The sequence below is a fragment of the Danio rerio genome, chromosome 7 (genome assembly GCF_049306965.1).
Source record: "Danio rerio strain Tuebingen ecotype United States chromosome 7, GRCz12tu, whole genome shotgun sequence".
Lineage (NCBI taxonomy): Eukaryota > Metazoa > Chordata > Actinopteri > Cypriniformes > Danionidae > Danio > Danio rerio.
Window position 1 is genome coordinate 14,279,263 of NC_133182.1, and position 27,200 is coordinate 14,306,462.

A 27,200-nucleotide genomic window follows, 5' to 3' on the forward strand; every position below is an offset into this window, starting at 1 on the left:
ATGGCTTAATCTTTTTCTCTCCTTTTTAGATTTCTGATCAAGTTATGTCAGATTTATTAATGTAGTGAATCATCTGATTTTCATTGAGCAGGTGTATTATTAATCAATATTAATTATTCGAATTCTTACATTCACTAAGGTGCCGCTGTTTAGAGTCGAATGATGATAGTTACATCATTAATAATTTGCAGGCTGCATTTTGTTTACGGGGCTGCGAGAAAAAAAATAAAAAGAGCGGAGCTGCGGCAAAATAATGAATAAAAAGAGTGAGGCTATGGTCAAATAAATAAATAAATGAAAAAAGTGCAACTGCTGAGAATGCAAGCAGCTAGGGACACCGGCCCTCGTGGCCAAAAAACGAATCGGCCCACCGGGAATTCTCCCGGTTCTCCCGATTAGCCAATCCGGGCCTGGCGTGAGACCAATCAAGGAACCTCTCTGGACAGAAATGTAAAATATGGAGCAATTGCTTGCCTTTTTTAATATCTAATCATCTTGTTCAATCTTTTGGCAGCACCGTATGACAGAATTTCGCACGCACAAACTCTAGTGTGACTGCGGCTTTATGTAGCGTGAGCGTGTGATGAGCAACAGGTGAAGGTGATTAGAATCTGATGATTGGGGCTGTGCAGGTGCAGTGAATGAATCTGACGGTCTGGAAAGATTCCTGACATTACATCAATCAAACTGACTAAAGACATTAAGTTAAAGTTTGTGTTTAGAACTTTGTTAAAATAAGTTAAAGCAACATAAACACATTTGTTGTCTTGACTTTTTGTCATTACATTTTTTTTTATTCAAGGAAAGTCTGTTTTTTTTCTTGGGGAAAAAAGTGCATAATTTCTGCCAGATCAGCAACCCAATTTCAATGCAATTCTCAGATCTCGTCTGAAATCATTTCGCTTCTCAGGGTAATCCATCTTGGAAAATATAAAAAACTATTTTCATGAATTTAGCTTTCCCTCTTTTTTTTGCATTTCAAAACTGCTCTGCAAAAAACTTGACCTTGAACTTGTATTTATGGAGCGGTACAGACGTCACCCGTGTTCTGAGATCATGACACTGATGGTCCCCATGTGTTGAACAGCATGCCTGTGTGACATGTTGAGTGTCTTTTGACGCAGCAACGCATCACACCAGATACTCTCTGAAATGCCTGCAGCCCGCAGGGTTTGCGCTCATGCACCTTAACATTTTATTCATAAAATAGGCCCAGTTTTTTCATGCAGAAGTTGCCGGTTTTGTTAAGATATTGCACGTGCTTGATCATCTTGACAGAATGTTCAGCCTTGGGGAAGTTCAGACATTTTTAGCAACTCACGCACACAACAGGTTTTAAAGCATTGGGTGGAAAAGCCAGTGGCGAATTCTCTCAGTGTTTTTGAGATATCTGTGGCAAATAACACCTTTACGTAGCTTGCTGTTTTTACAGTATTTCACATGCTGTTAACTGTGCATACTAGTTCAGATTCACAAATTAGTTGGAGTTAACAGGGCCATGTCTTTATCCATCTAAGCCCTGCGATTGTCCTCTAGTAAAAAAGCATTTCTCGTTTAGAAGAAGGTTTAGTACTGGTTTTTAGTCATGAGGGTCAATTTTATTCAATTGAGGTTTAGAATCTCCATTGTTGTAAATGGTTTGATAGGATAATATTTGGTCGAGATACAAATGTTTGAAAATATGGAATCTACAGAGTTGAAAACTAAATGTACATTTTGAGAAAATTGCCTTTACATTAAAGTTCTAAGGAATGCATATTATTAATCAAAATTGAGTTTTGATATGCGACAGAGTGGCGCAGTAGGCATTGCTGTCTCCTCACAGCAAGAAGGTCGCTGGTTGGAGCCTTGGCTGGCTCAGTTGGCGTATCTCTGTGGAGTTTGCATGTTCCCCCTGCATTCGCGTGGGTTTCCTCCGGGTGCTTCGGTTTCCCCAACAGTCCAAAGACATGCGGTACAGGTGAATTGGGTAAGCTAAATTATCGGTAGTGTATGAGTGTGTATGGATGTTTCCCAGAGATGCGTTGCAGCTGAAAGGGCATCTGCTGTGTAAAACATATGCTGGATAAGTTGGCGGTTCATTCCGCTGTGGCGACACCAGATTAATAAAGGGACTAAACAGAAAAGAAAATGAATGAATGAGTGAGTTTTGCTATATTTAGAGTGCATTTACAAAATGTCTTCATGGAACATGATCTTTAAGTCATGTTTCCAAATATTTCTGACATTAAAATCGATCATGCAATGTATTTTTGAGAAATTCTAAAATGTTAACTTCCACACAATCAATTTGTGCTGAAAGTGCAGAAAGCACCTTTGTTGTGTAAGCAGTTCATAAACTTATCACAAAGCACAGCTTGCAATGCAAGAGCCTTTAAGTACACAGATTGTGTGAAAATTAGCAAATGAGTAGCTTTAGCAGTGTACACTCTCAGAAAGGCTGTCACTGGGGCAGTTCTTTTTCAAAAACGTAAACATTTGAACCTAAAAGGTCCATATTGATATCTTTAAGGTACACACTAGAACAGGGGTTCCCAAACTTTTCAAATTTTCCCCAAAATAACAATGCCAGTGACTCGCGACCCCCCATATCCTCTGAGGTGGTTATAAAAACAGAAACCTTGCATGCAATGACGCAGACACACCAATTAAATTTGTGTCAGTGCTTTAAATGTGCCAGAAAGTATAACCTGATTTTATAAAATCAAAAGGCATCTGACGCTATTGCTGCCTTTAATATAATGTAATTACCCCAGGGGTCGCAATCCAATAGAACTTGTAACTATAAGCTACTATAGTAACTATATAGTATATAGTAACTATAAACGACTATTTTTATTTTCAGTATAGTTATGGATAAAATATGTTAATTCTTATGGTTTAATAAAAATAAATAGATTTTTGGAAATCACCAGGCGACCCCCCTTCATTGCCCCGCGACCCCTCGGGGGGTCCCGACCCCCACTTTGAGAACCACTCCACTAGAACACTAGTATACCTTAGAATTCTCTAGGTATTACATTGGATCTTTAAGTTATCAACATGTAGATGTATAATGCATAGTATTGTTTACCACAGGTTTATTTTAAACAAAGACTGTCCTGTACCGAGTGGGTGTGTGAAACAGCACGTAGAAATAGTGTTGTAATGGAGGAAAAGTGCTTTAACCTTCAACACATGCTATGTCACAAAGACAGAATGTCCTCAGAGCTCAAATGAAGATATTTTAGAGGTAATGCGAGAGTCCGTCATCCTCTATAGACAGCAATGGTCTCAAGATGTTCAGAAAAGGAACCAAAAACATTTATTGTGACTTCAGTGGTGCTGTAACTGCAATCGTACAAAGCTCCAAAAACACTTTTGCATGCAAAAAACCCCCAGTAAAAGCAACTTTGCTAGCTTATGTCCTATTTTAAGCCACATCAGACAGGTTCTGGTGTGCATTTAATATGACTAACATGCACCCTGATGAGAAAGACAAAACATTGATACAGTTGAACCACTGAAGTCACATTAAATGACTGAGTTGAGTTTTTGTTTTTGTTTTTGAACATCTTGGCATTATTGCTGTCTATGGAGGATGAGAGAGCTCCAGCATTTCATCTAAAATATCTTCATTTGAATTGTAAGATGAGGGGATGAGATGAATTCTAAGATGATAAGATGAACAAAGGTCTCAGGGGTTTGGATTGACATGATGGTGAGTAATTAATAACAGAGTTTTTATTCTTGAGAGAACTAACCTTTTAATGGCTCTCGGGGTAGGGGCCGTAGCGCGGTTTATTAAAAAGGAGTTACTTGTTTACCAAGTCAGCAAGCATCCTACGGTTAGCAAAAGCAGACTTTGGTATATACTCATTTGTGCGTAGGCTTTTGTTTTATATTTTCATTTATTTAATATGTTTTTATTACTTTGCTTCGCTTCACTTCACTTTTTTTTTTTTTTTGGGGGTTGGGCTGAGCACTTGTTTACATACTGTACGGACATTTTCCCACTAGAAATTTTTATGGTGCATCCTTTTTTCCCCATACCTAACATCCCATTGTAGATCAGCAAGCATCTACTGCGTCAATCTGATATGCTGATTTAATGTTCAAGAACTCATTATCATTGAGGCAGAAAACAGTTGAGCAGCTTAATATTTTTGGGGGAAGTTGTCACACGACTATTGAAATGTTTAGAGTAAAATCTTTTTAAATAAAAGTTTAATGTAATGTAATGTGTATTTATATAGCGCATTTATTGTGTATGGCCATACACCCAAAGCGCTTTACAATCATGAGGGGGGTCTCTCCACACCACCACCAGTGTGCAGCATCCACTTGGATGATGCGACGGTTGCCACAGGACAACGGCGCAAGTGCGCTCATCACACACCAGCTATTGGTGGAGTGGAGAGACAGTGATAGAGCCAATTCGGTGGAAAGGGATGATTGGGTGGCCATGATCGTATGGGCCGATAGAGGGACTTTGGCCAGGACACCAGGGTTACACCCCTGCTCTTTCTCTTTGGGATTTTTAATGACCACAGAGAGTCAGGACCTCGGTTTAACGTCTCATCCGAAAGACGGCGCCCACTGAAACCACTTCCAATAGTAACCTAGTGTGCCCTAGTGGTCTCCTATCCAGGTACTGACCAGGCTCAGCCCTGCTTAGCTTCAGTGAGTAACCGGTCTTGGGCTGCAGGGTGACATGGCTGTGGCTGTAAATGTGTTTATTTTATCAATAGTGATGCATTCAATTGATTTAAGAGACAGTAAATGATTTGTAATTTATTAACTAAAGATTGTAAATAAATGATGTTGTTTTAAACTTACTATTCATGAGAAATGCTTTTCAACTTGATGATGGTTATAAATAGGTTTTTAATATTTGGAAACTAAGCTAGTGCACTGTAAAAAATAAATAGTTGAGTTGACTTAAATTTAAAGCATCTGCTGCAAAGAAATTTTGAGTTTATTAAGCTTTAGTGGTTGAAGTTGTGCCAAATTTTTTTAAGTCGACTGAAAAGGCTGTTTTAAGTCATGTATACTTTATAAAATAATTTGGCAACACTTCAACACTGAAGCTTAATAAACTCAAAATTTCTTTGCAGCCAATTGCTTTAAAAATTTATGTTAACTCAACTTTTTTTTCACAGTAGTAAATGCTCAAATAAAGAAGTCAAAATTTGTTCTTTCATTGAGCAAACATGCAGTTAAATAGTTTTTATAGGTAAATTCAGCTCTGAGCTCAAAAATATGTCCACCAAACTTACAATTTTAAACTTAATTAACAATTTATACACTCTCAGAAATAAAGGTACACGATCTGTCACTTGTGTGGTACCTTTTCAAAAGGGACAAATTTGTACCTAAAAGGTCCATTTTAATACCTCAAGGGTACATAAAAAGTACAAAACAGTTCTACTTAAAATTTGTAGGTACTAATTTATACTTCTGAGGTACCAATATGGACCCCTCAAGTACAAATGTGTACTTTTAAAAAGGTACCACCCCAGTAACAGCTCTCGTACTTTTATTTCTGAGAGTGTAAGTTGGATTTTTTTACAGTGCATGTTAAAATTTTTTTAAAGAAAACTATTCAATATTGCTGACTTACCAATGGGCTAAGAGTTTTGCTTCTTTATACTGTGCAGAGTTCAACGGTAAGGATTTTCTTTCTACTGGCCTGATTGGCTCGATTTTCATTGACCCCACCCAAAAAAAAAGCCTTATAGAAAGCCTTATAAAAGCTGTATAGACACATATTTTAAATTTGGTCGCAAAAGCTAAACATACTTGTATACATATACTTTATATTCAGCAAAACTTTTCTTTAAATACAACTGAGTGACCATTTAAAAACTTACCATTGTGATGTAACAATTTTTTTTTTATTATATATATATATATATTCCTTTGTTCATTCCGCTGAAATTTCTTACAGTGACTTGATCGATTTGTGTCGGGACGACACGAATGAATTGTGTGGAACTGTGGCTTTTTTGTCTACATTGTACTTATGCATTTTGTATTAATATGTTTTTTTTTATTATTATTTGGCAGTGAGTGGCATCACATGCTCAGGCACGCGGCATATTACATAAACTGCTGCAGTTACTATCAGCATGACAATCAGAGTCTCCTGGTCTTTCTGACTAGTAGTGCTCGTTTAGAGTGAGATAAATGACTTGCTGAAATTCTTGCGCTTCATCAACGATTCACCTTCATGGCTGCACATACCTGACTCGCCTACAGAGAAACACATTGTGAAAGCTAGAATTCTCCAAACCGTTTAGCCAGCTGACAAGTAGAGATCTTCGAGATGCGATTGTAATCCAGCCATGCCTATTTCCTCCAAGCCTCTCTTCCCAGTCTGAGGGTGTGCTTCTCTGGCGAATGCGCCTGATGCCACTTGTCACTGAGATGAATTATAATGCCTTGATTTCTCAATTGCTGTAGCATATGATGGTTTTGGGAGATGCTTTTACTTTCATATCTGGGTTACATGCGGTTGTGATATGAACTACAGTGACCTTAAGTGATTCATTTTTTATCTAAACTTCTCTTGAGCTACAAAGCAATATCATTACACTTTGCTGTATAAATATATACAAAGGCACACTTATTATCTCTCAATGAAATCTTTATTCTTTTGATGTTCAACAAGGCAAGAACATTTTCACTGTATTTATTATGTATTTCATATTTGAGGGTTTTTTTTGTCTGGAGAAAGTCTTTTTTTTCTTTGCTTGTATTAAGCCTTTAGATTGCACTTTAAGCTGAATAGTATCTTGCAAAATAAATAGTAAAATAGTATTTACTGTCATCGTGGACAGTACAAAAGCATTTTTGTTTATTTATGGTTTAGAATATATACTAATAATCATGGTCACTCACTTAAGCTAAGCATCGCTGCGCCTGGTCAGTATCTCGATGGGAGACCACATGGGAAAGCCAGGCTGCTGCCAGAAGTGGTGTTAGTGGGACCAACAGGGGGCGCTCAACCTACAATTTGTGTGGGTCCTAACGCCCCAGTATATTTATGGGACTATATACTGCTCAGTGAGTGCCGTCTTTCGGATGAGACGTTAAACCGAGGTCCTGACTCTCTGTGGTCCTTAAAAATCCCAGGAGGTCCTACGAAAATATTTGCCCACTGGCCTCTGTCCATCCTGTCCTCCTACTCAGTAGATACTGCATTTGAATATAAATGGAATATTCGACCGTTAGAAAAGTACGTTCTATACAGTATGAATGTGAGTAGTATGAATGGAACTGGAAAACGTATTACATGCGCCATTTTGTCATGATCATGTGACCTACCCATGTGACTTGCGTCACTTCACTCCCATTCATGAATTCTCTCGTGGTCCATCATGGGATCAGTACAATGCGCACTCAAGAATCTCACCGGAAGTAGTAGGTCATCCAGGTACTTCTCGCATACTGATTTTGGAATTCTGTAAATTCGAACAAACTACTCTGCTTGCATATGGATTTAAGCGTACTATATAGTATAGAAGTATGCGATTTCAGATACAGCCTCTGTCTCCTCTCCACCTATCAGCTGGTGTGTGGTCTGGCGCAAAATGGCTGCCGTCACGTCATGCAGGTGCATGCTGCACACTGGAGGTGGATATGGAGATTTTCCTCCAAAAAATGCGTAAAGCGCCTTGAGTATCGAGAAAAGTGCTAAATAAATGTAAGGAATTACGATAATTATTACTAAAATGTGTTGAAAAATACTTTTCTCCATTAAACAGCACTTGGAAAAATTAAAAAAATTTGTCACACTTTATAATAAGGTTCATTAGCTAATGTTAATAATGCATTTACTAACATGAACAAACAGTGAACAATACATTTACTGCTGTATTTGTTCATGTTAGTTAACGTTAGTAAAAGTTCATTGTTAGTTCATGTTAACTGATGGTGCATTAACTAATGTTAATAAGCATGGACTTAGATGTTAATAATGCATTAGTAAATGTTCAATTATGATTTATAAATGCTGTATTCACCTTATTCTCAGCTGTCGAGCGGTGGCTGCCATTTGAATCTTTTTGTCTCGCGACTTCCGGTCACATTCACTTCCATTCATTTTTTGACGTTAACAACTGCTCGTTACGCTGCTTGATGTTGCAATTTAATATTTTCTTATTATATTATGCTACTTGGTCTGTATAGTCAACTTTCCGCTAACAAAAACAACTCACCGATAGTAAAAACAACCTTTCTTTTCTTTGCTTTTTGCTTTGAAAATCTTTGGTCTCCAGCTTGCAAGAACAGTGAGGTTTACACACCTTCAGGGTAGTCTAGTAATTCGTACAAAATTATAGGCTACAGTATGTTATAATTTGTTTTCTTAGGGTTATGATGACTTCCTAAAATATGATGACAGATATCAAAATGAATTCTAAAATCTCAATAGAAGCTTTGGATATAAATATGCTGAAACAGAAATTCAATTCGGCACAGTCTTACAGTACATTACACACAGAACCACTATGTTGTGTGTGTGTGTGTACAGTATATATACATATATATCAAATCGAACCGAGCCGTTACACCTATAATAATATATATATAGGTGTAACGGCTTGTTTCGGTTTGATGCGACACAGTGGTGTCACGGTTCGGTATATTTTCGATTCAGCAAAAAAAGAAAAAAGCCGAAGGATTTCTCTGATTTAAGATTTCTGGAACATTATCATTCGTTTGCAGGCATCCAGGAGTCTCTATGCATTTGCCAGAGACTGCCGAAACTTCTAGGAGACTTGGGATGTCTGGGATTACATTAACGTTACTAGCCATTTGGCGAGCTAGTGTAGCGCGTGCCTGACTGGAGTAGTGTATGGAGGTGGGCGGGTGTGGTGATATGTGAACAGGTTATTGAGATTGTCTGTTTTGTGTCGGGGTCCAGGGTTGCTGGGGTAACGTGGGCAGAGCCAGCACGAGCATGCTGACACAGAAGGCAGCAAGATTGCTAATGAGTGCATGCTTTAATAAAGTGATATTTTGAGTCCAAAAGCGATGTTGTACTGTTCAATAGGACAGCGAGGGAGGCAGCATGTTGCCTGCCACGTCATTTGGGATGCCATGTTGAGGGTTGCTGCACCGAAAACATTGTATTTCGTACTTAATCTCTTTTAGTCTCAATCGAATCGTTCGGTTTGTAATGCGTACCGAACCGAAAGTCTCGTACAGAACGGTTCAATGCGAATACGCGTATCATTACACCCTTAATATATATATATATATATATATATATATATATATATATATATATATATATATATATATATTAGGGGTGTCAGGATTTTGATTTTTAATCTAAATCGATCGAAATTTATGCTCAATTTCAATTATCGAATCAAAAAATAGAATCGTCGATGCTGCCACACCCCCATGTCACATCAGCTTGGCTTGCCAAGCAGGAAAAAACAGGCTTGTTGAAGTGCTTGTTAAACTGCAGGAGACCTGTCGACAGAACTTAAACCCTCTCCTCTTTCAATGAAGTCGCCGGTGTGTAAGCATTTTGGATTTCCAGTGAGTTATGTTGACAACGTTCGTGTTGTCGACAAAAAAAAACACTGTTCTGCAAGCTCTGCTATGTACGTATTACGTACGGTTCATCCAATAAACAACACCGGCATCGCGATCCTCCGCCCGCCCCCGTTGCAAATCCGCTCGCAAAAAATACACACTCAGGCCCTGTTTACACTGTCTTTGTTTTTAAATGGCATTTTAGAATGACAACGATTTGACATACACAGTGGCGTGTAGCATTTCTTAGCAGCCCTCCTTCCTCTCTACCTCTGAAAATGCACATCAAGTGACCACACAGACACAGGCGCTCCAGACAGCAGGTCCAGGCAGTCAGAGGACTGCTTCAATCTTTCACTCACTTGTACTTAGTCATTTTAGCGAACACCTCAGATACTGTTGGCTGGTTCCTGTTGGTTGTGCCTCTTTTTTACCGACGCCATTATAACGACACAGATCACTGCCTATTCACGAGTCCCGTAGAAAAAGTGATTGACAGGTGGTAATTATGTGTGTATCTTGCATTTATTCATTTACTGTATGATTTGTTTATGGGTAAAACAAAGACCATGCAGGTCAGGTAGTTTAAACGGTAGGCTACAAATAATTAATTGGTCATTAATTAATTAATTATTCATAATCGAAAATTGAATCGAATCGTGCCTTTAGAATCGAAAATGTAATCGAATCGAGAATTTGGAGGATCGTGACACCCTTAATATATATATATATATATATATATATATATATATATATATATATATATATATATATATATATATATATATAGCTGTATCTGAGTGTATATGCTGTATCTGTATATGCTGTATCTAATAGTCCACTTTAAAGAGTGAAGAAAAACAATGATTTTCAATTTGGTGATGCATACAGTATTTAACACTTAGCAAGCGGTCTGTTAGTATTGAAACACAGCATTTTGATTTCTGTCATGTAAACAAACATGACTTTATAGAAATAATAGCTGGTTTAGAAACTTCCACCGATAAGATTGTGCTGTGGATGCAATCTTGCGCAAATTAATTTGGAGCACACAGTGCATTATGGGTATTTTCCAAGTGGCAACATCCCACTCTCTCTTTTATAACTCATTCGTTTCAATTATATTAGGTCTGCACAATTAAGTGCAGGCCACTTGAGTGACAGCTATGTGTCTGGTCGCCATCACGTCACCTCAGCTGATTTAAAGTATGAGGAAGTAATTTGCATTTTCCTCCTGTAGAAAGAACAATGCTTAGTGGCTCAGTGTGTTACAGCAGTGTCTTTAAAAGACCTACAAAATCCTTTATTAATATGGTATACAGCCAAGCACATGTGATCAGAACACAAACGAGTCGCAGGTACTGATATATTAAGCGTTTCTCCCAAAGAAAATCTCATCTAAGCAAAATCCTAGCAGGCATCTGTAGCTCCTCTTCTTTGCCCATTTTTGGTTACCCCCGGTCAGTGCGATGACACGCAAAGAAAATGATGATGGTTGGCCACACCCACTTGTAGCTTCATTTGCGCTCTTCAGAAACCTATTGAGAATGTCACTGATACTAGAGTGACAAGCTGCGTCCCAAATGGCACACTATGCACTCATGCACTATGTACTTATGCACTTACACACTCAACAGGATAGTACATGTATGTAGTGGCGTCCCAAATAGCACACTAAGATTTTTTTACTAAGCGGCAATTCAAACCGTTTCCCTGATGACGTTTGACGGTTGCCAAATCAGTGAAATAAATGACCGAATTATCAAATAATACCTGCCGTGAGCATAACCGCATTCACCATCGGGAGGCGCTATAATCACTCTCGTAGGAGAATTTTGCTTTCACCATCCAAAATAAATAAAGTTATTCAACATGTGTGCCCGATAGCTCCGCTTCTTCCGCTACGTAAGCAAACCTGCGGTCGTTGAGTGCGTGAAGTGTCCATCATTACACACTTCATTTTAGCGGCTGAATGAGTGCATCATCCGGATAATTAAAGTGCACTTATTATTTTTAGAGTTTTCAGTGTGAACGCACTACTTACACTATTTATACTACAAAATGGCGTAGAATAGTGCATAAGTATGCGATTTGGGACGCAGCTCTAGTACTTTTCTAGCCATTGAGTGTGCACTTGTAGCGGTGCATTGTGAGATTGATTGAGTGCACTTCAGATTGTCCTCTAGAAATTGCTACTGCCTCAAATAGTGCACTTTTTAAGGGGTAAATGAACAATTTCTGTAACAGCCATATTAGTAGTTCCAGCCATTAAACCTTTATTGAACTTTTTTGTATATACATCAATTAAACTGCTGTGATATTAAAATGAAGCCAATCAAATGCCGAATCAGCAGTACGTTATTAAAGGCTTGACTTGTGTCAGATTGACAGTGGATCATGTGATTTTTCTTTTGTCTCCAATGATGGAATGTGCTAGATTGCTAAGGTCAGGCATGGTCATGTGATTCCAGTTATCCTAAGAATGCAGCTCTGATAGGGATCTGAGGGCCACGCTTACAGTCACATGCTCTCTCAACCTGCTTTTTTTTTTGTTTTTTTTTTGTGAAACACACCTCCAGAAGTGCTGCAATAGACACATGCTCTCTAGCCAAGCATAAAGCAATGCACACACCCCTTTTATTGTCTAGACATGAGGCGGGCTTTAAGATATGAGACCGGTTTGATTTATTCTCACTTATTTGATTACTTAATTATTTGATAATTTAGTGGTTTGTTATATTAAACATTTTGCATTCCAGAAAAACGATTACACATGAATTTTAAAGACTAAAATTTTTACATACAGTATTTCCAACAGTGTTAAGTTCTATTTTGTTTTTATTAGTTAACAACACTAGTCAATGACTTAACAATGAGCAATACTTCAACAGCATGTAGTGTAAAATTAATTTTATTAATGCACTGTGCATGATTAGTTCTACTAAATGGGTCGTTCTACTAATAAAAGCATTAAAAAAGGTTAATAAATGCTGCAAGAATATCCTACAATATTCATTGCTGTTTCATGCTAATGTAAACGTAATGAGACCCTATTGTATAAATAAACTGAAATATTGTCATTTTAATCAGGTCCATATGGTTTAATAATAAAGTCAATTCAAGTCAAATCTAATCTGAAATAAAGTTTGTTTTCAGAACAATAAACATTATTTTTAATATATAATGTAATGACCTGGTCCACAACGCTGATAGCCAGGTGCATTATGGTAAAGGGCTTAGAGTTGATTATATGTGTTGCTGGCAGCTAGCTCTTTGCAACTCTCACTAAAGCTAAGCCATACCTGCTAACACTCCCATTTTTCCCCGGAGTCTCCCGTATTTCAGACCCATACCCCGTTCTGTTAATTCTCCCGGAAAACTCTCCCGGAAAATTTCACAATAATTTCAATGATCCTCTGCTTTTTGGTACAATCTACACCTCCGGATCGTCGACTACAACACATGCCCCCACTCTTTAGTCTGCAATTAGAACAAATGGGAAAGCTAGGTTGCTGTGAAAAGTGGTGTTAGTGAGAGTGAGTCCTGATGCCCCAGTATAGTGAAGGGGACTCTATACTGCTCAGTGAGCATCGTCTTTCAGATGAGATGTTAAACCAAGCTCCTGACTCTCTGTGGTTGTTAAAAATCCCAGGATGACCTCCGAAAAAGAGTAGGGGTTAATAAACCCAGCATCCTGGCCAAATTTGCCCACTGGCCTCTGTCCATCATGGCTTCCAAACCATCCCCATATCATAATCAGCTTCATCACTCTGCCTCCTCTCCATCAATGAGCTGGTGTACGGTCTGGTGCAATATGGCTACCATCATCGTCCAGGTTAATGCTGCACGCTAGTGATGGATGAGGAGATCACCGCCAAATAATGTGTAAAGCGGTTTAAGTGTCCAGAAAAACCCTATATAAATGTAAGGACTTATTATTATACTAGCTAAATAGTTGGTATGCTTTGTTTTTAAAGTTATGTGTGTTTATGTTTGATTGGTTTCTGTGGTTTAAACTAAATCTTTCCTTGTTTTATAAAATATTGGCCATCACCACCATCAAGGGTGGTGTGTAAATGAAGAACATATGATCCTGTAAGGGCTGTTGTGATGTTCTGAATAATACCTGCTTATTCTGTTAAATTGCTGACATCAGAGACCCTCAGGGTCGTGTGGTGTGTTCTGGTGTGTAAAGTTATTTGCCATAAATGCTAGCACCCTGCTAGCCGTTTAGATTAATTAAACAGTTTTGTTAGGTTATAGTATCCCCAGTTGCACAAGTACAGCAATTATTACAATATTTTAAGTATAAAAAATATATAATTTTAGTGTTTTTTTATTATAATCTATAACATTTTGATGTGTAATGACATGAGAATAGCAAATTGCAAAAAGTATTTCCCAAAATCAAAATGTGCTTTAAGTAAAAAGCTAATTTTTTAATGCAAAAATGACAAGATAAAGAGATGGACAAATCGCAAAAATACAACTATTGCAGTATCCAAAAAATAAAAGAGAAAACGAACTATCCTGTAAATAGTGCAAAAAACAAAAGCGGATGTTTAACATGAAATATTGCAGTTTCTTTGATCACTGACGCACCAAGAAATACAACACGTTAACATTGTGAATAATATGTTTACTAAGGATTTTTTTTTATGTATAGCTTCAACGTTTTGCATAACGAATAGAGCTGATTTGAGTGATATGGTTATGTAACTGCTGTACAGATACTTCAGAACACACCGATAACATCTGGTATGTACTCAATGCAGAACAATGCCAATCACTCAGATATTGACTGTTTCAACGTATCTTATGACTTATGAGTGGAATGCCTGCAGAAAGAAGCTTGATAATAACTATTGTACTAGTCATGCTCACCTGTTTATCTCTTTAGGATCAAATAAATTGTACATTTATATGGTTATAATTGCTATATATATTATATATGCTATACATTATATATAGCAATTATAGCAGTATATATGTGCACTTTGATCCTGAAGAGATAAAAAGATAAACTGACGCTAATTTAACTTTAAATTAATAAACTTACAATAAATCGAAAAAAAATATGAGTTATATATAGGCTTGTACATAATATATATATATTCCATTTCTATATTAATTTCAGTAATAATATGTAAGTGTTTTATGTAGGTTAAATATGGTTTGTATGTATGTAGTAATGTTTTCTGTCTTTTAGTAGATATATTGGACTGATTTTGTTTATCAGATAAGTGATTGTAATTGGATTTGCATTGTAAAAAATATATTATTTGTTATTATTATTATGTATTTAGTTTTTATAGTCTCAAAATTATTCTGCATAAATCTGCAGATGTTTTACAAAATTCTGCACATAAATAGTGAAAAATGTCTGCAGATTCTGTTTGTTAAAGTAGTTAAATTACCATCAGTTTAATGTTTTAGGATAAAAAAAAGTTTTATAGTTTTAAAATAAGTTTACATTTAAAAATGATAATTTCACCCTTTTAATGGCAATTTTGTGTGGAACAAAATTATATATGTTTTATTTAAATAGTATATATAATGTATGTATACACACACACACACACACAAACACACACAAAGATAGATAGATAGATAGATAGATAGATAGATAGATAGATAGATAGATAGATAGATAGATAGATAGATAGATAGATAGATCTATCTATGGATTTTGGAATAATAGTACACATGTGTAATGATCTCTAATCGGTGAATAAATGTATTTTTTTAATAGTTCATTTGCAAATGAGGCATGATTTCAAATGAAAGTACACTGAATTTTCTACAAGGTATTACTTACAGTCAGATGATCAGGAAATCACTGCGGATGCCTCCAGAATAGCGCCGTTTGTCCCCTGTAGAATGAAGGAAATCTAATAATTACATTTTCATTATGCTAAATGACAAAAACTAAAGGTAAGGTAAGTTAAAAAAACACTTAGTACAATGTGTACACTGACAGTTCCCCATTCTTAATCATTAACAATGATTTTAAAGATTTGAATTAGCAAAGAAATCAAAATCCGTTCAAATATACAATACAAAAAAAAAAGAGAAAAACAAACCTAAAGACGACTTTCACCTGTCAAAGCAGTCCTGCATAGTCTTTAGTTCAAATGCAATTATAATTACGTCTTGTAAGACTAGTGTGACCTCTTCTCAAAAAAAAAGTAAAGAAAAAAAAACATCAGACAGCAAACTGAGATATTGATCTTGTCATGTGAGAGTCACCCTGATTTCACTTCCAGTAGGTACATGTGTACCAGGTGAGCACAGACACACCTCCACATCTCCAACTATAAATACAGCTACAGTCCACACACAAATTACAACATCCAGCAGATCATCTCATCTCTGAACTTCACACTTCACAGCATGGGGAACTTCATTGAGTGCTGCCGAGGCTTCTGGTGCGGACCTAAAAACCCTAATGTGCGGGTTAGTCTGCCCATCGTCTGCTTTATCTGGCAGATAGCCATGATCATCTTATTCGGACTGTTTGTGCGTTACGATATCGAGTCAGATGCGCACTGGGCTGAGCACAAAAAACATGAGAACATCACCAGCGACATCGAGAATGACTTCTATTTTAGATATCCCAGTAAGTATTTATGCTATTAAAGTTTGAATTAACATAAGGGATAGTTCCATAAATGTGAGATAATGTTGTCATCATTTACCAGCGTTGGATAAAGGTACTTTTAAAAGTAATATATGTCAATCTTAAAGGGATAGTTTAGCCAAAATTGAAAATTCTATCATTATTTCTTTACCCGTTGCTTGTTCCAAACTTGTTTGACTTTCTTTTCTTCTGTTGGACACAAAAAAGGATATTTTGAAAAAATCTGGAAACCTGTAACCATTGACTTCCATAGTATTTGTTCTTCCTACATATGAAAGTCTATGGTTACAGATTTTCAGCTTTCTTTAAAATATCTTCTTTTCTTTTCAACAAAATAAAGAAACTTTTGGCACCTCTTGAAGGAGGGCAAATAGTGAGCAAATGTTTAGTTTTAGGTGAAATATGCTTTTAAATCTTTAAAATAATAATAATAATGTATAAATAAATAAATAAAACGTTTCCTTAAAAATAAACATTGTAATAATTGTTAACGTGACTTTACTCAACATTTACATTTACTCAATCTTCACTGGTTCCAAACCTACAGTATGAGTTTAACCTGAAAACAAAAGAAGATATTTTGTAGAATATTGTAAACCTGTAGCCATTGGCTTCCATTTTCATTTCCTACAATAAATGTCAATGGATGCAGGGTTCCAGAAATCCCCTAAATACCTTCTTTTGTGAATATAAACCAAAACTCATAATGGTTTGTAACCACTTGAGGGTGAACTTGAACCATTTTTGGGCAAGCTGTTGGTTCTGTTACATACATGTTCATCATTTCCTCTTCTACTTGCTCTGCAGGTTTTCAGGACGTTCATGTAATGATCTTTGTGGGTTTCGGTTTTCTCATGACCTTCCTGAAGCGCTATAGCTTTGGCGCAGTGGGCTTCAACTTTCTGGTGGCTGCGTTTGGTCTGCAGTGGGCTCTCCTCATGCAGGGCTGGTTTCACTCTCTGGACCCGGTCGACGGCACCATCAAGATTGGAGTTGAGAGGTATGATATCCATTTCACATCCCTAGGTTTTTTTCATTATTATTTGAAGGTGTAGGGCAGGCGAGCCCAACTCTGTTCCTAAAGATACCTTTCTGCAGAGATTAGCTGCAGTCTTAATCAAATGCACCACCAAGTGCTTCTTTAGATCCTACTTAGTTCTTTAGAACCTACTTTAGTCCTACTTACCTTCCTCTGCAGGAAGGTATCTCCAGGAACAGGGTTGAGTACCTAAAACAAAGGGGGGAAATTACAAACTTATTCTGATACATTAAAACACCATCAATCAAAAGAACAATAAAAAGATGGAAAGTAAATTGTTAAAATTTAGATACATAATTTAAATAAATAATAAATAAAATACACATTTTCTGTACATGCATTTCACAGCTTTCCATGAACAATAAAATAGGTTGAAAACATATTTAAAAATATCAATATACAGTAATTTAAATAAAGAAAGAAGAAATGCGTGCAAATAAGCATGTTTAATTAAACAATGCCTTATTTGCATATTTAAACAGCATTTTAGACAGATTGTTTTTACTTCTTAACGTAATCAATCAAGTATAGGGAAGTATATGGCAATAACCTTTTTACCTCATTCACCTGAAGTGAAAGTATTTGTAGAGAAATTAAAACAGTTTCCTGTTTTGTTTTTATCAGTTTAATCAATGCTGACTTCTGTGTGGCCGGATGTCTCATTGCTTACGGAGCTCTGCTGGGAAAAGTCAGTCCTGTGCAGCTGATGGTTATGACATTGTTTGGCATCACTCTCTATGCGGTCGAGGAATACATCATTCTTAATCTTCTTCATGTGAGTAGCAGCATTAGTTTTACTTTAATCTGTACACTGTTGCAGTGTATGTACAGCTCAATTTATTTATTAATAGCGTTTCATTTAATTACATTTTACATTATATTATCCATTTTAGTTAAATGTTTTGGTTTGGGTATATGTTAACGAAGTAACAATAAGTAAATAAATAAATAACAGTTCAGCAGCATAAAAGATAAGCATATGAATACGAGTATACTCATTAATGGTTATTATTATTATTTTTATTATTATTTTTTTTTTTGTTTTGTTTTGTTTTGTTAATTGGCAATATTACACTGTTGTCTGAAATATTCAATTCTGATTGGTCAGTTGTGAAATTCCAAAGTTTGTTATTCCAAGATAACAACCGTTATTTAATGCAGGCTCATCCGGGAACTTTGAATCACCTTGATCGCCAATAAATATGTTCACGCATATGCATCTGCTTGTTTGTCGCATACACTGCAGTTTTTAACAGTTTGGTGCTATCTTGAGAATGAATAATACCTAGGTTAGAATATGCTTTATTCAGCCAGTTTCGTTTCTGTCAGCTTTGTGTTTTTGACTGTTTGGCGCCATCTTGTGACTAAATAATGCATAGTTTAGTGTATACTCCAATGAGCTGTTTTCGTTTCTGTCAGCTTTGTGTTTAATAAAAGAATTAATAAACTATTACAGGTCAGAACAATGTTTTGTGTCTAATTTTTACATTTTGTGGGACATAGCGGCATAATAAGTGGTATAAAGTACATCCAGGAGGTTGTTTTCGCAGAAACAAACGGGCTGTCGATAAGCCCGTCACGCATATTCCTCAATAACAGCCTGCTGGAGGTATTTTACTCCTAACATACCATACTTAAGAGTGTTTTGATTGACCAAATCAATCAGAATCTAATTAATAACTATTTAATTAAACTCAAAGCTGACAGAAACAAAAATGTCTGTATGCAGCCTACAATTATATACTTATTATTCAGTCGCATGATGATGCCAAAAAGTCGAGAACCATGGCGTGAAATATATGAGCCTGTTATTAGTTTCAGTTTGGTTAGTTTTATCTGGTTGAAATGTAATGATTTATCCATCTGAAACAAGTATTCCAAACATCCGTATAAAATGTTATGTCACTATTCCCAAATTCATATTTCTGTCTAAAATCAATCAATTAATTGTTTTTGTCTTCGTCAGGTTCGGGATGCTGGCGGATCCATGGTTATCCATACTTTTGGGGCATATTACGGCCTCACAATATCATGGATTCTTTATCGACCCAAACTGGACCAAGCCAAGCATCTGAACGGCTCTGTCTACCACTCCGATGTCTTTGCTATGATTGGTATGCTATGAAAGGGACCTTATATATTACATGCAAACATGTGATCAAATCTTTTATGAGCTGCTCATTTAGCTAAATATGTTTTCTCCTTCAGGGACTCTCTTCCTCTGGATGTTCTGGCCCAGTTTTAACTCTGCCATTTCAAATCATGGAGATGGACAACACAGAGCGGCCATAAACACATATCTCTCTCTGGCCGCTTCGGTCCTGACCACATTCGCCATATCAAGCATGTCGGCCAAGAAGGGGAAGGTGGACATGGTAAGTCACTGCAAAAATTTTTAAAAACGTGATTAATTATATGTAATATAGATAAGCTCCAGACTTGCTAAAACTGTTGGTTTTCAGTTAAAGAGTAATACTAAAATTTAAAAATGAAAGCTAAAATTTTGTAAAAATAATAATAATAATAATAATAATAAAATAAAAACTCAGTGCTAATAATGCATTGGTGGTTACTGTAACTAATTATTTTTTAAATTATGTATTATTAATAAATTTACTTTATTTTTATTTAATTTTTACCCAGGAATCATTTCTTATTTTCTTTTGGTTTAACTCATAGTTTTAAAACGACTTAAACTGGAATAAACTGGATGATATATACAATTTTGTTGTTTATCTTAAAATATTAAAATGAGAAAAAATAATAATACTAATAGTTAGTGCTGGGTAAAGTTATTTTAACACATTTAGTTACCTTTTTTAAATAAACTTAAGATTGTAATATATTACTTTTAAAATGAGCTTTACCCAACACTGTTAATACTACATTATTAATACTTATTACATTTATTAATATTTATTTGTAATTACATTAGTTTTTTGTGTTTACATTAAGTTTTTGGTTGTAACACTTTAACTTGAAATTTAACTGTTTAAAAATGATAGATTCTTGAATAAATGCAGGTAATTAGCAAACATTAAATTTGAAAAAACACTAAAATATAACATAATCACACCACAAAGAGTGAACAAAATTTTAAATAAAAACAGAAAATGTAAACTAGAGCCCTGCATTTCAGCTCAACCCCGTCGACCCGACTTTTTTTGGCTAGGGGGCCCATTTTCACGTCATACTGTAGGTAGCACGCATATTGGGCTTCGGACCCTTTTTTTTAACTTTTTTTTTTTTTTAGTTTTATGAAATCTAATGCGTGCAGTCTGGAATCGCCAGTGATGCCTTGGGTATGGAGATTTCCAGCCACATACAATGAAGAACATAAAGAGAAAAATTGCCAATGGCAAACTTAAAGCTGTGAATAATGCAAGAGGAAAGGCAAACTTCTGGTCAACTTTTCAAATAGTGACAACTTAAAATGATGAGCCAACTGGTTATGCACAATGCACAACTTGTTGAGTAAACTCACTGTGGACCACATACCGCTTGGATATCAATGTCACTAAATAAAACTTACCTTTAAAAAAAAAAAGCCTTAAAAGATTTTTCTAAATTATTTGGATAAAAAAAAAGAACAAACATAAACCATCTATTTAATACAAATCTGATTTATTTTTGGCTTTAGGTGTATAAGCTGGGCTTTGGGTCAGACTCAGGCCAAATTTTTTGATAAGCTGTTGGACAAGGGCAGGGCGACAGCCTGTGCATCTCTGGCCAGGGCCGGGCTAAGGCTTAGATTTCAGGCCTGTGCAGGGTTATAATGTGAACACTTTTAATTAAACCTCAGTGAACCTCTCAGTGATATTATATACATATTGAGATAAAATCATAATAATGTTGCATGTGTTTTGTGCATTTAGGTGCACATCCAGAATGCAACTCTGGCTGGAGGAGTGGCGATGGGAACCGCAGCCGAATTCATGATCTCCCCTTATGGCTCTCTGATCGTGGGCTTCTGCTGCGGGATAATCTCCACATTCGGCTACGTGGTGATCACTGTGAGTGAATGATCCATCAGCACAAGATAAGCATTTGTGAAGATAAATACATTCATTTCTGTGGGTTTTTCCATGCAGCCCTTTATGGAAAAGTACCTGAAGATTCAAGACACGTGTGGCGTCCACAATCTGCATGCGATGCCCGGTCTCATCGGAGGAATCGTGGGTGCAATAACAGCTGCTGCTGCCAGCCCGACTGTTTATGGGCAGGAGGGGTGAGTCTGACAACTGTATTAGTGTGACACTTAAGTTTGAGTTTGAGTTCACACAAAGTGTTTAATTTGTGAAAGTCAAGTCGCATTTATTAATATATAGGGTTTTTAAACTGGGTTTTAAATGTAACTTAAGTAATTAATGAATAGTTTAATAATAATAGTAATAAATGGCTTAATTTAATTAATCAACTAAAATACATTTATAAACTATAAATTGTTTTTGGAGAAACAAAATAAAAACATTATACAAATAAATAAATAATTGCATTGAATTAATTAACGAAACAAAAACATTTGTTTAGTTAATTAATTAGATTTTCCAAAATTGTATATTATAAAAGTTTAGAGTAAAACAACTAAAAATAAAAAGTCACATATAAAGACAAATTAAAATATTAACAATTAAAAAAGTGACTTTTTATTTTCAGATATTTATTGATTTATATATTTAGTTAATATATTATGAAATACTAAAATATAAACATAATATTTGCTATTAAAGCTTATTTTCCTTTTGGAGTAATAAAGGTTTGTAAATGTTGCTAATGCAAATCTTTGTCTTTCCACAGGCTGGTGAACTTGTTTGGTTTTACAGGGGATTACGCTAACAGGTCTCCTGCTACACAGGGAGGATACCAGGCTGCTGGAATCGCTGTCGCTCTCGCTTTTGGAATCGTTGGTGGAATTATTGTTGGTGAGCATCCAAAAAAAAAGTTATTTTCATGGGTGCATTCTTGTGTTGGTCTGTCATGCGATTTTATAAACAGGGGATTTTTACAACTAAATTTCCTGAGTGCATTTTTGTGCTGGTACCATGGTTGATTTAGGTCTGTTGTTTAGTGTCTGTTTTTATGAAAAAATCACTGCATCGCGTCATTCAAAAATGAGTTGTTCAGTAATAAAATGCCACAGAGTTTTTTTAATATGCAAAAATATTCTGCTCTGATTTGTATTAGTTTATTTTAAAACTATTTTTAATAATGAAAGACTAAATTTGGCCAATTTTGTGGTTAGATTGTAACTCATAATATTATAAACCATTTCAATGTGGTCATATGATTGGCCCATGAACATTTCCTGCTTGTTATCAAACTATTTCATAACTGTAACCAGAGGCAATTCAGTCATAACAAACTTAATGTTAAAACAGCTATCATAACATTATTTATCAACATGTAGCTCTTTTTGGATTCTCGGAAGCTATAGAAATAAAAAATGTAAAAAAGGAAATACGTTGGGGCCATTGTTTTTGTTTAAATCCCTCAAAATCATCTATACTTTGTTATAGTATATAGTACAGTTATATACTTTGTTATAGTACAAAATCAGCATCACATTTGCGAATGATGCATGAAACGTGGGATATTAGTTCACTATATCATATCCTAAAAATAAAAACCCATCATTTTAATTATAGGCCATTTTGAGGGATGTAAACAAAAACAATGGTCCTGACGTATTTCCTGTTTTACTGTTTTAATCACCATAGCCTCAGAGAATCTAAAAAAGTCCAAATATTGATTAATAATCCTATATGACAGGTGTTTTAACATACATTTATCATTGTACTGCCTTTTGTTACAGTTATGAAATAGTTTGACAACAAGCAGGAAATTTTCATGGGCTAATGACATCACCATGTTGAAAAGGTCTACAGTATGTTATTACACTAATAATTAGATTCATTACACATACCAAATTCATGTCTTTGTTAGTTTTCTTTGTAAAGTGAGTGACATAATGAAAAGTGTCAACTCATACACTGTTAAAACAACAATTAAGATAGTATCATCATTATCTGGGATTCCATTACACTGTATTAATGCACATTTTAAACTATCGCATGAGAAATAAGTGATGGAAATGCCAAATTTCGATTTAAAATCGCTTTTTTAACAACAAAAAAAGTTTTACGCTTGCTTTAAGGTGATTTTGTACGTCTGGAAAAAGGGTTGATGCGGATAATGGGAATTGAAAACGCATTTGCTTTTGTTACAGCGTACACTATAGGCATAACACCATGTAGGTTAATAAATACATGCAAACCACATTCCCATCTTTTACATGTTAAAGGAGTTTTTGTGTCTTGACCATCCATTACATGACACATGAAATGTCTAGTTTAGAAACGGTTTCTATTTCTGCGACGTCGCAGCTGAACAACAGCATAAACTACTAAAAAAAACAATCACCTAAGGTCAGTCACTCAGCATAGGCCTACATTTATTGATGTTGAAGGTTTAATGTTTATTATAAACCTTACCCTTTCGTTGGAGTGCAAATATTTCTGCCATGTGGTGCAGATAGACTGATTTCTTGGCTTGAATCTTGTTCTGTAACGTTAGTTAAGAAAGAGTGGTAAGGTTATAACGCACTTGACTTGTTTACAGTTGGTTACTATAGAAATAACGTTATTCCAGTTAGCCACTCTGTTTTTTGCACAAAAATTGATTCACGTTGAGATCAGGGTGAGAATATACTGTACATTAATGAGCTTTTTCGGTAATGTTAGTTCTTGTAATACATGCTTCAGTGAATCATATTTATGTAACTAAACAATTGATAAAACGAATTTACGTTTTTAGAGACTTTAAACAACTGAATGGTTATTCAGATGTAACTTTAGGTCAAACTATAAAAATCATGTGTCTAATTTGACTTTACTTTTTTGGCTATATGTAAACACAAACACCAATTTTATTAGAAAAGTGTCTTGTGAACACTTACGATGTCGGTGTTCTAGATCTGCCGCTTTCAGACTGCTGAATGTTTCCCCTCCCTCACATACCCTGATTATGATTTCACAATGGTACGAGCCTTTATAGGGGTGGTCAAATGTATTTTTATATTATCTGTTATTTTAATTATTATTATTATTAGATAAAACTATTTCTCACAATTAAAGACCTGGCCCCCCACATACATCTTGTTTTGACGTCCATCATGGGAAATTAAGCATTAATTACAGGGGTCAATCCTACCAAACCCCCTTGTAATTCGCACCTTGGTTAGGATGTAAGAATCTGAAGTTACATCCTAATTAATTAAATAAATCCTAGTTTAGTGAAGTTAAAATATATGTGTGTGTTTGCTGTAGGTTGTATCCTGAGACTTCCGATATGGGGAGATCCGTCTGATGAGAATTGCTTTGACGACGAGGTTTATTGGGAGGTGAGTTTCCGTATGTTTTGCCACTAGATGGCACTGTAGTAATCAAATGACAACATAGTCACTCTCAAACATTAATAAGACAACAGACAACATTTCTCACCGTGTTTGTTCTTGATGGTCTTCTGCAGGTACCTGAAGATGAAGAGAGTATTCCTCCCGTTCTAGAGTACAGCAGTCACATGGTCGGAAAAAACCCAGACATGATGTAAGTATTTACTACTTAATTCTCTTTAACGTGTTAAATATTCAAAGTTTTAAGTGTAGAATGGACTATTTATCAAAATATAATTGCGTTTGAGCAGTTATACCTTTCTTGTATTTAATACATTTTCAATTAATTAAAAAAAGTATAGGCTAATATTAAAATATAATATAATAATACAACAACAACAACAACAACAATAATAATATGTATAATATGTAATATATTAATAATTGTAATAATTAAAAATAATTTTAAAATTACAAATAGTGTATCCATTACAATCAAATCAATTTCAAAATGTATTTGTCACAAATAAAGTCATACATAGTATGACATGCAGTGAAATGCTTTCACAACCACTTGTGACCTTAGAATAATTACAACAAATAGCAAACATAATAATTATAAGATTCTTGGAGAAATATAAATTCAATAGAAAATAAAAGTTAAAAAATAAACAAATATTAAGACTTTCAATATTTAGTGGCTGCAGAAAAAAGTACAACGTATAACAATATAAAAGACTCATCTGCACAAACAGAAACATAGAAATGTAAACGTAGAACACTGACCCCAAACATAGAACACTTCAAACAAACAGAATGTGTCCTGTTTACATTTTTCTGAGCATAAAATAATGACTATCATTCGTTTTTAGTGAATTAGAAACCACTAAAAAGTGATTCAGTGTAACAGTAGTTCATACCACAAAAAAATCTTGCATATATAGTACAATAAGCATTTCATGAAAGACTAAAAGACTATTAATAATTCAGTGTGCAGCCCCCAAATACACATTCATTTTCATTTAAAAATGTCATATAATTGTTTTTACTTTGTGACCTTGCATCCTTCAAAACCATGGGTCAGCAAGAAGTTTTAATTAACTTAATAAATACTCAATTTAAATCACTTATGTATTTTTTGTAAGTAAATTGATTCAGGAATATATCCATATCGCCGAGTTTAACAAAAGTTATTTTATAAATATTAAAGTAAACACTAGTTTTTAATGTTTTCTATGTATATACAGTTTTTTTTGCTGACACAAAAATAGCACGTTTTGTCTGACTGGTGATGTAAAAGCCACAAAACAGCATCCAGTGTTTGTTGTATTATAGAAGATGACCATGAGATGGCAGTACAAAACCACATTACGGCTCGATTTACGGCTTAGCTTGCTCTTCAACACAAAAACATAATGATCATCAATACTTGTTGCATCTTAGTAGAGAAATAAATGACAAATTACATCTTTTATTACAAACTTACAACCTTTTTTGATGTTTATTTACAGTTATTTAAAATTTATTTACACTTTTAAATTAAGCAATGAGTTGTTCTTTAATATTTTCCTCATTTTTTCACCATTTAGGTCAGAGTCAAACTTCACAGTGGAGCACAGATAATGCCAGAATGAATCAAAGCACAATGTCTTAATGACGAAAAATGAGCCTCATAATAACATCAGTTTGAGACAATAAAAGAACTGAAGAGACAGAATGAATGTTCAGACCAAGTCTGCGCTCAATATAGTCCCTGGAAACCCTGTGTGCGGTACTGACCTGCCAAACAGAGAAGAGACTCAGTAGAGTCTTTAAGGATCTGCAGCTCTTACTTCAATTTCATATAGAGAGTCCTCAAATTAATTAATCAAGACGTTTATGCATATCTGGTTTCTAAAACTTCTATAGATTTTATAATCCACTTGTCCTACTAGTTCTAGACTTAAATTATGTTAAGTTTTAATCATTCTGGAAAAGAATGAAATAATAATTATTATTATCATTATTCTCTGTTGTGTTTGATGCTGTGTGATTGTAGATTATTACACTTTTAATATTATGAATGTGTTCATTATTTATCTGTAGTTATTTTATTGTACAGTGATGTGTTATTTTAATATGTGAAGGATTGTATGATGACTTTTGAGTCTTATGTGTCTTTAAACACATTTTTTTTATTATAAAATATGTTTGATCTTTTGTTTGTTTGAACCATGTTATAAAAAACATATTGAAGCCAATACTTTATGTTGAGATATATTAAATACTTAAACACCTAAACAAGCTTCGGTTTTTTACTTTTACTAATTGTTGCTTTTATTCTTCCTGGTACCACTTTACAATAAGGTTGTATTAGTTATTGTTAGTTAATGCATTAAGTAACATGAACATACAATGAGCATCACATTTATTTGTTCATGTTAGTTAAAGTTAGTAAAATTAAAAAGTGATTCATTGTTAGTTTGTGTTAACTCATACTGCATTAACCAATGTTAACAAACACGAATTTGTATTTTAATAATGCATTAGTAAATGTTGAATTATGATAAAAAATTCTCTACAAGTAATACTTCATTTATGTTGGTTCATACATTAACTAA

General features: G+C 35.0%; 1 protein-coding gene and 1 long non-coding RNA gene across 6 annotated transcripts; one reads left to right on the forward strand and one right to left on the reverse strand.

Annotated features, from left to right (window-relative positions):
• LOC141375316 (uncharacterized) lies at positions 1-24,770 on the reverse strand. 5 transcript variants are annotated; one of them, XR_012383172.1, is made up of 5 exons: positions 24,166-24,235; positions 23,702-23,771; positions 17,358-17,399; positions 15,350-15,404; positions 1-2,114 (listed from the first exon to the last, which is right to left on the reverse strand). It is a non-coding gene; the product is annotated as an uncharacterized lncRNA (long non-coding RNA). The 5 variants fall into 5 exon arrangements; XR_012383173.1 differs by having other exon boundaries at positions 1,582-2,114; positions 16,945-17,399; XR_012383175.1 differs by lacking the exons at positions 23,702-23,771; positions 24,166-24,235 and adding an exon at positions 24,710-24,770.
• Positions 15,904-26,880, forward strand: rhcga (Rh family, C glycoprotein a). Its single transcript, NM_001089577.1, is given in 11 exon segments — positions 15,904-16,150; positions 16,979-17,171; positions 17,835-17,985; positions 19,177-19,324; positions 19,419-19,585; positions 21,086-21,223; positions 21,302-21,438; positions 22,008-22,132; positions 24,536-24,609; positions 24,738-24,814; positions 26,190-26,880. Coding segments are annotated over 11 exon segments (1,470 nt in total). The 5' UTR covers positions 15,904-15,924; the 3' UTR covers positions 26,224-26,880.
• The last annotated feature ends 320 nt before the right edge of the window (positions 26,881-27,200 follow it).